This window comes from Suricata suricatta, chromosome 8 (genome assembly GCF_006229205.1).
Source record: "Suricata suricatta isolate VVHF042 chromosome 8, meerkat_22Aug2017_6uvM2_HiC, whole genome shotgun sequence".
Taxonomy (NCBI): Eukaryota; Metazoa; Chordata; class Mammalia; order Carnivora; family Herpestidae; genus Suricata; species Suricata suricatta.
Window position 1 is genome coordinate 29837489 of NC_043707.1, and position 11535 is coordinate 29849023.

An 11535-nucleotide genomic window follows, 5' to 3' on the forward strand; every position below is an offset into this window, starting at 1 on the left:
CCTCGCCGAAGACGTCCAGGAAGTTGGCGGCGAAGTGGCGGGAGAAGGAGGCCCCGGCGTCGGGCGTGTCGTAGGCCGGGTTGTCCCGCAGGAAGCGGCAGAACTTGTGCGCGAAGTCCACAGCGGCCGCCTGCGCGTGCAGCTCGCAGAACTGCCGCCAGTCGGGGACCGGGGCGGGGGCAGCGGCTGCGGCGGGGCCGGAGGCGGCACCATTCATGGCTCCCGTCCCATCGCAGCCCCTTGCGGCTGTGGGCGACAAGAGTGCAGAGTGACCCTGTGACCACAGCGCCCACCGGCCCCTCTCTCTACCCCCTAGGGCTCCCAGGAGTGGGTGGGGGGCTACGTCCTGGGCCATTTGGAGCAGAGAAGGATGACTTGGGAGGTGAGAAGCAGTGTCTGCAAGAGGGAGCCCTCTTCCCCTCCAGTCATACCCTTCAAACAGCATTCTCAAGGTCATTTCTGGGGCTGGTGGAGGAGGCTGGGGTGCCAGGTGCCTTGATTTGGGGTCCCCATGAGCCTCTTGTTGCCTAGCATCCCAGGCTAACCTCTTCCGGGGCCCCTAAAGGCAGGTGGACAGGAAGAAGTCATGTGCAATCCTCTCCGCTCTGCCTTTGAAATATGCCAAGAACCCAACCTTTTCTCCTCTCTTTATCATCCAGGCTGCCTCCCAGGGACACACATGTTCCCTTCTCTGGCCTCCAGCACTTGAGCAGCCTCTTCACTGGTCCCCTGGAACCTGACCTTAACCCCGAATCATGTGTTCTCCACGGCACAAGTCATCACTCCTAAAACAAGACAGAGTAGGTCTCTCCTTTGCTCTAAATCCTGCATTGGCTCCCATTCTACTCAAGAGAAAGAGTAAAACCACCCATAACCACCTAGGCCTTACAGGATCTGCCTCCACTTTCCTCACTGCGCTTATCTCCTGCCACTCTGCTCTGCCTGCTGCTGGGTCCAGCCCCAGGGCCTTTGCACTTGCAATTCTCTTTTGCACTTGCCTGGACTATTGTTTTCCCCCACACTCCCTCACCTCCTTCAGGTTTCTGCTCATTTACCATCTGGCCCAATAGCCTTCCCTGACCACCACTCCACTGAGAGTAAGGAATGTTCCTGCTCCACTCAGTGCTGGTGTCTCTATGCCCTTTGCCTGCTTACTTTTCTCCATGTTGCTTATCCCCTCTGATATGTCATTTATTCCATTGCTTGGTCGTGTTGTCCAGCCCCAGCTGCCCACCACAGCCTTCCCCTGAGAATGCAGTATTTTAAGCGGCTGTGTCCTCAGTGCTGGGCACATGGCTGGCGTAGTAAACACTGAACGAATGGCGGTGCCTGGGTGGGTCAGTGATCTCAGGGTCGTGAGTTCGAGACTTACGTTGGCCCACAGGCATGTCACAGCTGTCACTGCCTAAGCCCTCATGTGGGGCCCAGGAACATGCTGCTTGTCAGTGACCAGCCTGGGATTCTCACCCCGACTCCAGGACTCGGGGTTACCGGGTATGGATAAAGTAGGACCAATTTGGGAGTCCCTGGGTGGCTCAATTGGTTAAGCCTCAGGCTTCAGCTCAGGTCATGATCTCGCAGTTTGTGAGTTGGAGCCACACATCAGGCTTGGTGCTGTCAACACAGAGCCCGCTTCGGATCCTCTGTTCTTGTCTCCCTCCCTCCCTCCCTCCCTCTCTCTCTTGCTCTCTCAAAATAAGTAAACTTGTAGGAACCAACTTTTCATCCTGGCACTGAAGGTACTGTCTTCTCAGATCTCTCTCCACCCCAGTGGTCTGCACTCTCGACTGTGTTCCCATCTTCTGGAATCCTCTTCCCTCCCGAACCCCATCCAAACCTGGCCTTCCTGAAGAGGCCCCAACACAAGGATCCCAGCTGTCCTGTCAGCCAGCTTTCTCCTGCTCCCCGGCCCATCCAGCCTCCATCACTCTGAATCACCACACTACTGGTGTGTCCAGTCACCTGGGGGGGCCTTGCTTTCTTGTCCCCTAAGGTGGCCATCACCCATGGGGACACAGATCAAGCTCATTGTGCTTATGTGGTCCACCCTGGACTCCAGGCCTGGGTGAAAATTCCCAGTGGAGAGTAAGTGGGGTATTGTGGTCCTGCCCTGCCCTGAGGGGGCCCGGTCTGAGGGGGCCAGCCTGATGTTAGGGGAACTGAGACAGAGGGTCATGCCCTCACCCGTCTTCCCAGGAGCCCCACGTTTCCCAGCATGGCCTTTCCCTCACAGCTCCTGGGAGCACCATCTCATCTCTCCTCTGGGATCCAAACTCTGTAATTAAACGCCTGGTAAAAATAGCTGCCCCACTTCTGTGAGATCATCTGTGGGGCCTCTGGGCAAGAGGGCACCGTGGGAATTCCCTCTCACCTTGGGGCAACCTCGGCCATTGATCTGCAGTCAATAACCACAGGGCAGCCCCAGGGAGGAAACGGGCCCCTTGGCCAGGCACTCAGCACAGAGGACAGTTTTCCAAACCAGCGTCTGCTCTGAGACTCCGGCCCCTGGAGGTAGGAGGGTTTCCCAGGGTGGGGGGGGTGTCCTGCGTTGGCCTTTATGACAGTGACGAGGGAGGAGAATGAAGAGTGACCTCACTGCAGGCAAGAACAATAACTCGGAGGCTGACTTTCAAGACATAGGGGAAGGGACTGGGGGAGAAGGGGAGCTGAGGCACCCATGGGCTTGGCTCATGCTGGTTCTTCTTGCCCTGTTTTCCTTTCTTCGTCCGGCTGACTCCTACTCATCCTTCAATAACTAATCCAGGGGCCATTTCCTCCAGGAAGCCTTCCCGGACCTCCCCCTTGCCTCCCCCACCCATGGGGCATGAGTGTCTCCTCCAGGCTCCCACAGTCCCCTCCTGTATACCCCTCTAGTAAGGTGCCAATGACAGGGTGCTCCAGGTGTCTGTGTTCATGCCTGCCCCCACCCCATCTGGCATAGACACTACTTGGGGGCAGAAGGCAGGCCTGAGTCATAATGCCAGGAATGAGGGTGGAGGTGGGAACACACCTGCCACTACCAGCAAGGCCCCCAGGGAAGGTGGGGAGACAAGGCCTTGGCCTGACCTGCAGAGGGGGTACATTTTTGGGGGCGTGAGTGGGGAGAAAGCCCTGCGGCTAAGCCTGTGAGGCTCTGTTCCTGTTGCTCCAAGCCCATCCATTTACCCCGTGTGGGAGTGCTCCCCGCTGCTCCCCCTGCACCATCAGGACGATCAACCTGGAGGACACAGCAGCCTGGGAGCGCTAGCACCGGATCCAGCCCCGAGTGTGAACCCCTGTTTGCCCCACAGCGGCCTCGGGGGCTCCGGGCGGAAATCAGTCCCAGTGCGCATCTTTGCACATCAATCTCTGGTCCTCCCTGTTCTTCCTGCCAGTTGACGGGGACAGAGTAGAAGGACGGGTCTCTGAGGGTCAGGCTCTCACAGCGGGGGTCCCAGCTGGCCCTCATTGGAGATAGGGGTGGAATTCAAGAGAAGAATCTGTCAAGGGTATGGTGGCTGTGGCCATGTCCTAGGCAGAGACCGGACTGCTTTGATCTCCTCTGCCCACCCTTGCTCGCTGGCCAGGAGCCTATGGGCCTCAGTGTCCCCTGGGTCTAGTTGGGGGTATAGAGAAAGGACAGGGGTTGAGCATCGAGAGGGAAGTTACAAATGGCAGGGCTAGCAGGGAGCCACACACTAGCCACAGAGGGGAAGACGGAGGCCCAGACACGTCTGTGAAGGGAAGGCTGCAAGCCATACAGAAGAGGGCTCGGCCTTAGCAGAGGCAATGGTGTCCTGTCCCCAACCCAGCTGCTCTTGGAGCCAAAATGGGGGATGAGACCAAGTGCATGGAACTTGGCCGACCTGGGCTCAAAGCCTGACCCCACTGCTCTCTGGGTGAGTGATGCTGACCACAACTCCCACCTCTGAGCCTGTTTTTTCACTTTCAGATGAAGGTGAGGGGGTGTCCCTTCCTGGAAGGACAGCAAGGAAGCGGCCTCTGTAGTGTTACAATCCAGGGGCAGCAGAGCCCCTCTCTCCCAGCCTCTGGGTGCCGCCAGGATGCCTTTCCAGCCCTCTCCAGGAACCAGTTAGTGTGTCACCCGATTAATGAGACAGGCCCTCTCCCATTCTGCAGGTGACCAGACCCAGATGTGGGGAAAGCAGAGCCTCGGGGCAGGGTGGGGGGAACCCAGTGATCCCGGAAGCAGGGTGGTCAGCCTCACCCTGGCCCCCACTGTCTGGGGTGTATGGATGAATCCAGATGGCCCCCTGACCCTCGCCTCTGTCACTCTCCTGTCTGGACAGCCATCCTCACTCTACTGACTACTCAAATTCTACTCGGCATTTACACTGAGTAAAACCTTTTCTTCCGGGAAGGCTTCTCCCTGCACTAGCCCCCCCTCCCCAAGCTCCCATGGTCCCTGTGGTCCTTGGCGCTCTTGCTTCTGTGGGCAGGGCCCCAGCTCCTCCTGTGTCCCTAAACAGCCAGAGGAGATCTGCTGAGTCCGTGCGGGAGGGCACTGGAGGGCTGGGCTTGGGCCATGGCTTCCCACCAGTAAAATGGGGTGCAGGAGCAGTGGCCTCTAAGGCCCGGGACTGTTATGGCCTTTGGACACTGGAGACTGAGGCCTTACTGTCACCCCCCTGGGACCTGGGACAGGCAGGGGTTGCTTCTTTTATGAGGACTGAGGCTAGAGACAAAGGAGACACCCAGGTAGGCCCCCCTCCCCTGATCCATCACCCTGGGGTTTTCGAGGCTCAGCTGGCCTGTCTGACTCTTGTTTTTTGTTCTCATTTCACCAGGGCCAGAGCGGGAAGGGAGGGAGATTTAGGGAGGAAGCCTAATCAAGTCCTTGCCTGTCACCTTTCCAAGCCACGGACTCTCCTAACCCTGCGGCCAGGAACCCAGATGGGAGACCCTACCCCCACCCCCACCCGGATAGCCGCCTGGGAGAGGGGGCAGCTGGCCTTCCGGTGGTAAAAATAGCACTCACAATTGGAATAGAAAAAAGGCCTGTCATCAGCCCCTGCCACGCACAGTTCCGGATCCCACGGCCAGGTCATGCCTTAAAATATTGATGAGGCAGCCTAGCCACCCCCGCTAATGGGCTGACAACCAATCGATCCAAGCCGCAGTGGTCCTCTGCCCCGCTGGAACAGAGGCACCAGCCCAGCCCCACGGCCTGCAGGAGCCTCAGGGTCTTGGTTGTGGGAGCCCCAGCTGGGGGTTTCACCACCACGGAAGACAGTCTGGCCTTAGGGAAGGGATGGAGGCTCTGCAGGGCAAACTAGCCACCCAGTACCCTGCAAAGGTGGCCTGGGGGGCAAGCTCCTCCATCACCAAAGTCCGTGACCCTTCCCCTGCACCTTCACTCAGCTCCGTGCCCACGGGAGCAGCCAGTTTGCCAAGCACCGGAAAGGGGGGGGTGAGGGTCAGAACTAAGGGCGCTGGGGTGGGCAGTGCCCCCCTGCCCTGCCGTGAACTGTTCACACTGGGGAAACTTGTAGTCTCTACTTGGGACCCCCCAACGCCAGGAGAGGAGACAAGACCTCATGTGGCCTCAACCATGTCCACCTCTCCGGGCTTCCTGACCTGGCTAACCCGACCCCACACTTGATGGACGTTTCTTCTGTCCTCCATCCTGCTGTCCTTCCAGCTGACCTCCTGGGCTCTGTGGGACCATCCCCTCCAGCCCCAACTCTGCACCCCTCCCCCCGACAGGACACAGACAACCTCTGGGCAGCCAGTGGTGCCTTCTGCTTGCCAGCTGTGAGTCTGGCCTGCGGACGGAGGCTCAGAGTACACCGGGCACATTCTCTGCATCACTGCTGGGTCCGTGGGCGTTGGCTCTCCAGTCTAGTCCCCAACCCCGAGTGCCTCCTCGACCTCTTGGGGCAGGCTCCGAGCCAAGGCCTCCTTCGGTGAGGTGTGGCTGGAATTCCCCGACCCGCCCACACAGAATATCTGTGCTTGCCCCATGACCTTGGAGGATGCAGAAGTGGGCATGATTTCTGGTCTTAACAACCTTGAACCTGTTGGGACTTTGCTGCAGAGTTGAGTGTGGGAGGAGGGCGCTCTGGCTAGTGACAGGGACAGGTGCAGGTTAAGAGCCCTTGGGATTCTGGCCCTGTATGGGTGGTAGGGTGGGGCGGGGAGGGGAGGGTACACTCAGGTGTTCCTGGCTTTTCTTAAAAAAAATTTTTTAACGTTTATTTTTAAGAGAGAAAGAGAGAGCGCGCAAGCAGGGGAGGGCAGAGAGAGAGGAAGACACAGCAGGATCTGAAGCTGACTCCAGGCTCTGAGCTGTTAGCACAGAACCTGATGTGGGGCTGGGACCCACAAACCATGAGATCATGACCTGAGCCCAAATCAAACGCTTAACTGACTCAAGCCACCCAGGTGCCTGGGGCCTGGCTTTTCTGAGCAGCAGTTTCTTTTTTTTTTTCCTTAAAAAATTTTTTTTAATGTCTTTGTTATTTTATTTTGAGAGACAGAGACAGAGAGAGAGAGCAGGGGAGGGGCAGAGAGAGAGGGAGGCACAGGATTAGAAGCTCCAGGCTCTGAGATGTCAGCACAGAGCCCGAAGCGGGGCTTGAACTCACGGACCACAAGATCATGATCTGAGCCGAAGTCGGATGCCTAACCGACTGAGCCACCCAGGCGCCTGGCTTTTCTGAACTGCACTTTCTATGGCCATGAAGGGGACCGGCAACCATCCTGCTCTCCCACTCAGACTGCTTCCTGGCCAGAGGCCCACGCTGAGGAGCAGCGCTGGGAGGCAGCTCTGTGCCCAGGACCCCTGCCCCCCCATGCCTTTTATACACCCTCAGCCTCTCCCACTGTGGGATGGTGGAAACCCTTCTTCTGAGCCCCTGGGCTTTCCCTGATGCCCCAAGCCTGTTTGAGTCCTGCTGGTTCTGGGACCTGTAGACCCACAGGGGCTCCCACAGCTGCTCCCCTCACAGAGGGCCCGCTGCCTGGGCCTCCACCTCTGGTTGTCTGACACTGGGGACAGTGGAGAAGGCTAATAGCCTGAGATGTGGAGCCAGTGCGTCTGGGTTTGCATCCCAGCTGCGTGCCTATGGGAAAGTGACTCAGCTTCCTGGGGCCTCAGTTTCCTCATCTGTTAAAGGGCTTGGAGAGCTGTCATAAGGATTAAATAAATAATTGGGGGGTGGGCACCTGGCTGGCTCAGTCAGTGGAACAAGCAACTCTTGACCTTGGGACTGTGAGTTTGAGTCCCACATCTGGTGCAGATTACTTAAAAATAAATCTTGGGTGCCTGGGTGGCTCAGTCGGTTAAGCAGCCGACTTCGGCTCAGGTCATGATCTCATGGTTCGTGGGTTCGAGCCCCGTGTTGGACTTTGTGCTGACAGCTAGCTCAGAGCCTGGAGCCTGCTTCGGATTCTGTATCTCCCTCTCTCTCTAACTGTCCCCTGCTCACGCTGTCTCTCTGTCTCTCAAAACTAAAAAAAAAAAATCTTAAAGGGGCGCCTGGGTGGCTCAGTTGGTTAAGTATCTGACTCTTGGTTTCAGCTCAGGTCATGGTCTCATGTTTCATGGGATCAAGCCCCTCGTGGGGGCTCTGGACTGACAGAGTGGGGATTGTTTGGGATTCTCTCTCTCTCAGCTCCTCCCCTCCTTCTCTCTCCCATATGCACTCTCTGTCACTCAATAAATAAAACTTTAAAAAATATATATTAAAAGAAATAATTGGTTTAAAAATCAAAACTCCTCTGCTTCTATTTCCCAGGTGTTCTGTATCCATTCCCTTTTTTCCTCACTGCTCTGAGCAGATGGCTACCGAGGCCTCCTCCCTGGCCTCCCTGTTCCCCACTGACCCCGGCAACCCCCAACACATCCAGACTCCACAGTGTGGCCAAGGTCTTTTCCTAGAACCCACATCCAACTGGGCTATGTCCTTGTTTCAAACTCTTCTTTTTTTTTTTTTTAATGTTTATTTATTTTGGGGGCACCTGGGTGGTTGGTTAAGTGTCTGACTTCGGCTCAGGTCATGATCTCGTGGTTTATGGGCTCGAGCTCCATATTGGACCCTGTGCTGACAGCTCAGAGCCTGGAGCCTGCTTCAGATTCTGTGTCTCCCTCTCTCTGCCGCTTGCACTCTGTCTCTCTCTCCCTCTCAAAAATAAATAAACATTAAAAAAAATGTTTTTAAAAAATGCAGGGCCCAAACCTGCAAACTGTGAGGTCGTGACCTGAGCGTAAGTTGGATGTTCAGTCCTCAAACCCTTCTCCCCTCACACCTTCCCTGCCAGGAAGAGTATTCGGCCATTGCACAGATGAAGAAGTGGGGTTCTGGCAAGGGCAGTGACTAGCCTCTCATTCACTGGGTTTGTACTGGGTTCCCACTTGGTGTCAGGAGCTGTGCTGGTGGGTCGAGGGTCACAGAACAGGCAAGAAGTGTTCAGCAAGTTCACACCTGTCCCTTTCTGCAGCATGTGCTACTCAACAGGGCCCTGTCCCTGGGAAGCTCTCCTCTGAGGCCATTCGGGGTGGGGGTGGGGCACCCAGGCCCATCCTCCGGAGAGGGGATGCGCTCCCTGGGAAAGGGCACTCGGGGACAGAGTGGAGGGCAGGGGAGTCCAGAGCTGGGTGCTGCAGGAAACAGAAGTCAGAAGAGCAGGCAGTGGGCGCCCGGCACAATAAGCTATGTTGGGACCTGGGGGCTTACTTAGGAGGGAAGCCCATCTTTCTTCAGGAGCACCTGGTGCTGGACAGTTCCTGGACAGCCTCTGGAGGTGGAACGCAGGCTGGGATGGCTCCAGAGGCACTACAGGGGGTGGAGGCACCCCCTCTCCAGCCTTGGCCTAAGCCTCAAAGTCTTTCCCTCTCTCTCAGTGCCAGGAATCAAACCTAGGCCCGGATTCATACCCTGCCCAGACCTCTCTGGCCTGGACCCTGAAACCTTCGAGACACTCTCCTCAACCCCCACAACCCAGCCCACCTGTGCTGCCTTCTGGCTTTTTCACGACACACATACCAGAGACTCCTGAGACCTCCACTACCTCCCCTTGGCTCTGAGTATCCCTGAACTCTGGGTACTAGAGATGCATATACAGCTTCCTTAGGTCTTTCTCCAAGCCTCTGAAGTCCCGGCCTGGCTGATCTCCAGGCGTTTCAAACTCACCATCTCCAAGTTCTCTTACATCTTCGTCCTCCAACCCCTGCTTGTTCTCTGCTCCGAGTCTCAGCACCCAGCCAGGCATTGTCCCACCGGCTCCCACTCCTCTGCTTCAGTAGCTGCTAGGCCCCTGAGCCCATGGAGGCCTTGGGAACGCCTCCTTTGTCCTGTCCCCGCCTCCACCCTCGCTCTCTTGCCCCTCTACAATAGCACCAGACCATGAACCCCCAGCAGATGTTATGCCCACCCCCAGATGGGCCCTATACAGAGAGGGTCCAAAATATCTGGAGAATTGAGTCTGAATGCTGCATCACCTAGAGGAGTCAAAAGATGCTATACTCCTACACACTGATACCCTGCCTCGCTCTGCCTAAAAAGGTGCTGGCTCTAACCCCTTCTAGAGAAGGAGGCACACTCCCCTGGGATAGAGTGCAGACATAAAAACAGACCTAGCCAGGTGAGGAGGGAAGAGAAACTTCCCCAAGGCTCCAAGTCTGCCCCTGCCCCTCGGAGCCATGTGAATGATGAGGAGCAGGAAGTGAGGCAGGCTCCAAGACTGGACCAGAACCCCGTGTGGACAGCAGCCGGGAGGCACAAGGCTCCTAAACCCCCGTTTCCCTACAATCCAGGATAGGTAGACAGGGCAAGAGGCTTTTGTCAGAGACGAGTGGTCTGGAGGCCTGGCTTGCCGGATGAGTGACTCTGGCCGAGTCATTTCACTTCCCTTAAACTGTTTCTTTCTCTGCAAAATGGTGATAATAATAGTACCAAACCCACGGGGCTAATGTGAAGATTACATGAGAACCAGCAGGACGCCCTTAGCTTGGCACATCGACTCGAAACCAGATGCTCAGTCTTGGTGGAACATGACCCTTAGGTGTGTATGTGTGGATTCTCCTTGGAGACCCACTACTTAGGGAGGAAGGGTTTCGAAAATTTGGACACATTTTTCACAATAGGTACGAGGAAAAGCATGCATAGATGAACACTCAATTACTTCGAACCTTTCCACTAACCTGTTTTGCCCATCATTCATGCCCTCTAGGGGGAGAGAGGAGTAAAAGGAACGTTTGTGGGAAACTCTGCCTTCCAGACCCCCATGAACATCCTGATTCATGCCAGCCTCACATCACTGCCCCTACTGCCAGACCTCTCCTAAAGTTCCTCGAGCTGGAAGGTTCTAGGTCAGTCCCCTGACCAATGGTCTCCTGGATGGAGCAGGGAGGTTGGGAGGGAAGAGATCTGTTTGAAGTGGGGGCAGAATAGGGGAGGTTTCAGATCATGTTCCCAATAGAGACAGCCAAAGCCTCTTGGGGAACCTCCCCTTCCTCCTGCTGCTGCCCTCACTCACCTCACAACCAGTGGCCTGTGCTGGAGTGGATAACTCTTACTGGTCACCCAGCTAGGAGACAGGAGGCACAATCTCCATCTTACAAGGTAGATAACGGAGGCTCAAAGTGCAGAGGTAGGGTGCAACCCAGATTTGACTCCTAACCCTGAGGTTCTCCCCTGTACCAAGTCGGTGTGAACAGATTCCGGCTTATCCATGTTCAGTTACTCCTGAGGCTGGCGGCCCGATCGGCCCTGCGCGGTTCCTAAGGGACCCCCATCACTGTAGACTTCTCCCTCTGAGGACCTCACTTCGCGGGCTGATGCGGGCCGGGCTGGGTCCCAGCCTCTGCCTGGCCTTGGCAGGCGGGGCTGGCGCGGTTCCCGGGCCCCGCGCGGCCCGTAGGTTCATCAATGGTTGAGGCCGAAGGGCCTGAATGGAGGGCATGAACCCGCCCCTTCTTAAAGGCGCCGGTCTCTCGGGCATTCGCCACAATCCTCCCCACTATCGAAGGCGGTCGGAGAGCTCCCAGGGTGGGCGGGCCGAACTGGGAACCTTGAGAAAGATGGCCTGAGCCGAATGGAGGGCGTGCCGGCCAGGCGACAGTGGACTGGATAAGGTCCTCCCGGGGCTCGCACCCTCCTGCCAGGTGGGCCCGCCCCCCGCCCTCGCAGCCCAGGAAAGAGACCCGGTCTCCTCCGCGACGCTCCCCAACCAGAGACCCCTCCTCCAGGGGGCCCGCTGAGCTCTCCCCACTGCGGGGCCTGGGCCCTAGGAGGGGCCAGGGGCGCAGCTGCTCCGGAGGCGGCTCGGCCCCTCTCGCCCGGCCCGGGAGGGGGGTCGGCGAACGGGTCCCTGCCGGGGACGCATCTCCTCCGTCGCGCTCCCTCCCACCCGCGCACACAAAGACGACACGCGCGGACCAGGGCGCGTGCGGCCGCGCTTCCCCGGGCAGCGGTGCCCACACACACGCACGCCCTCAGGGACAGACCGGGGCTGGAGAGATGGAGGAGGGAACTGAGGACAAGCAGGCCGTACCTACAGGCGAGCAGCTGCGGCCGTGCGGGCCGGGTCGCC

At 57.5% G+C, this 11535-nt stretch overlaps 1 protein-coding gene across 1 annotated transcript in view; it reads right to left on the reverse strand.

Moving 5' to 3' along the window:
* SH2B2 (SH2B adaptor protein 2) overlaps positions 1-246 on the reverse strand; it is a 10807-nt gene extending 10561 nt beyond the window's left edge. Inside the window, exon 1 of the mRNA XM_029945729.1 lies at positions 7-246. Within this exon, the coding sequence (XP_029801589.1) occupies positions 7-217 (211 nt within the window). The 5' untranslated portion in view covers positions 218-246. The remainder of the gene's footprint in view (positions 1-6) is intronic.
* Positions 247-11535: the final 11289 nt, after the last annotated feature.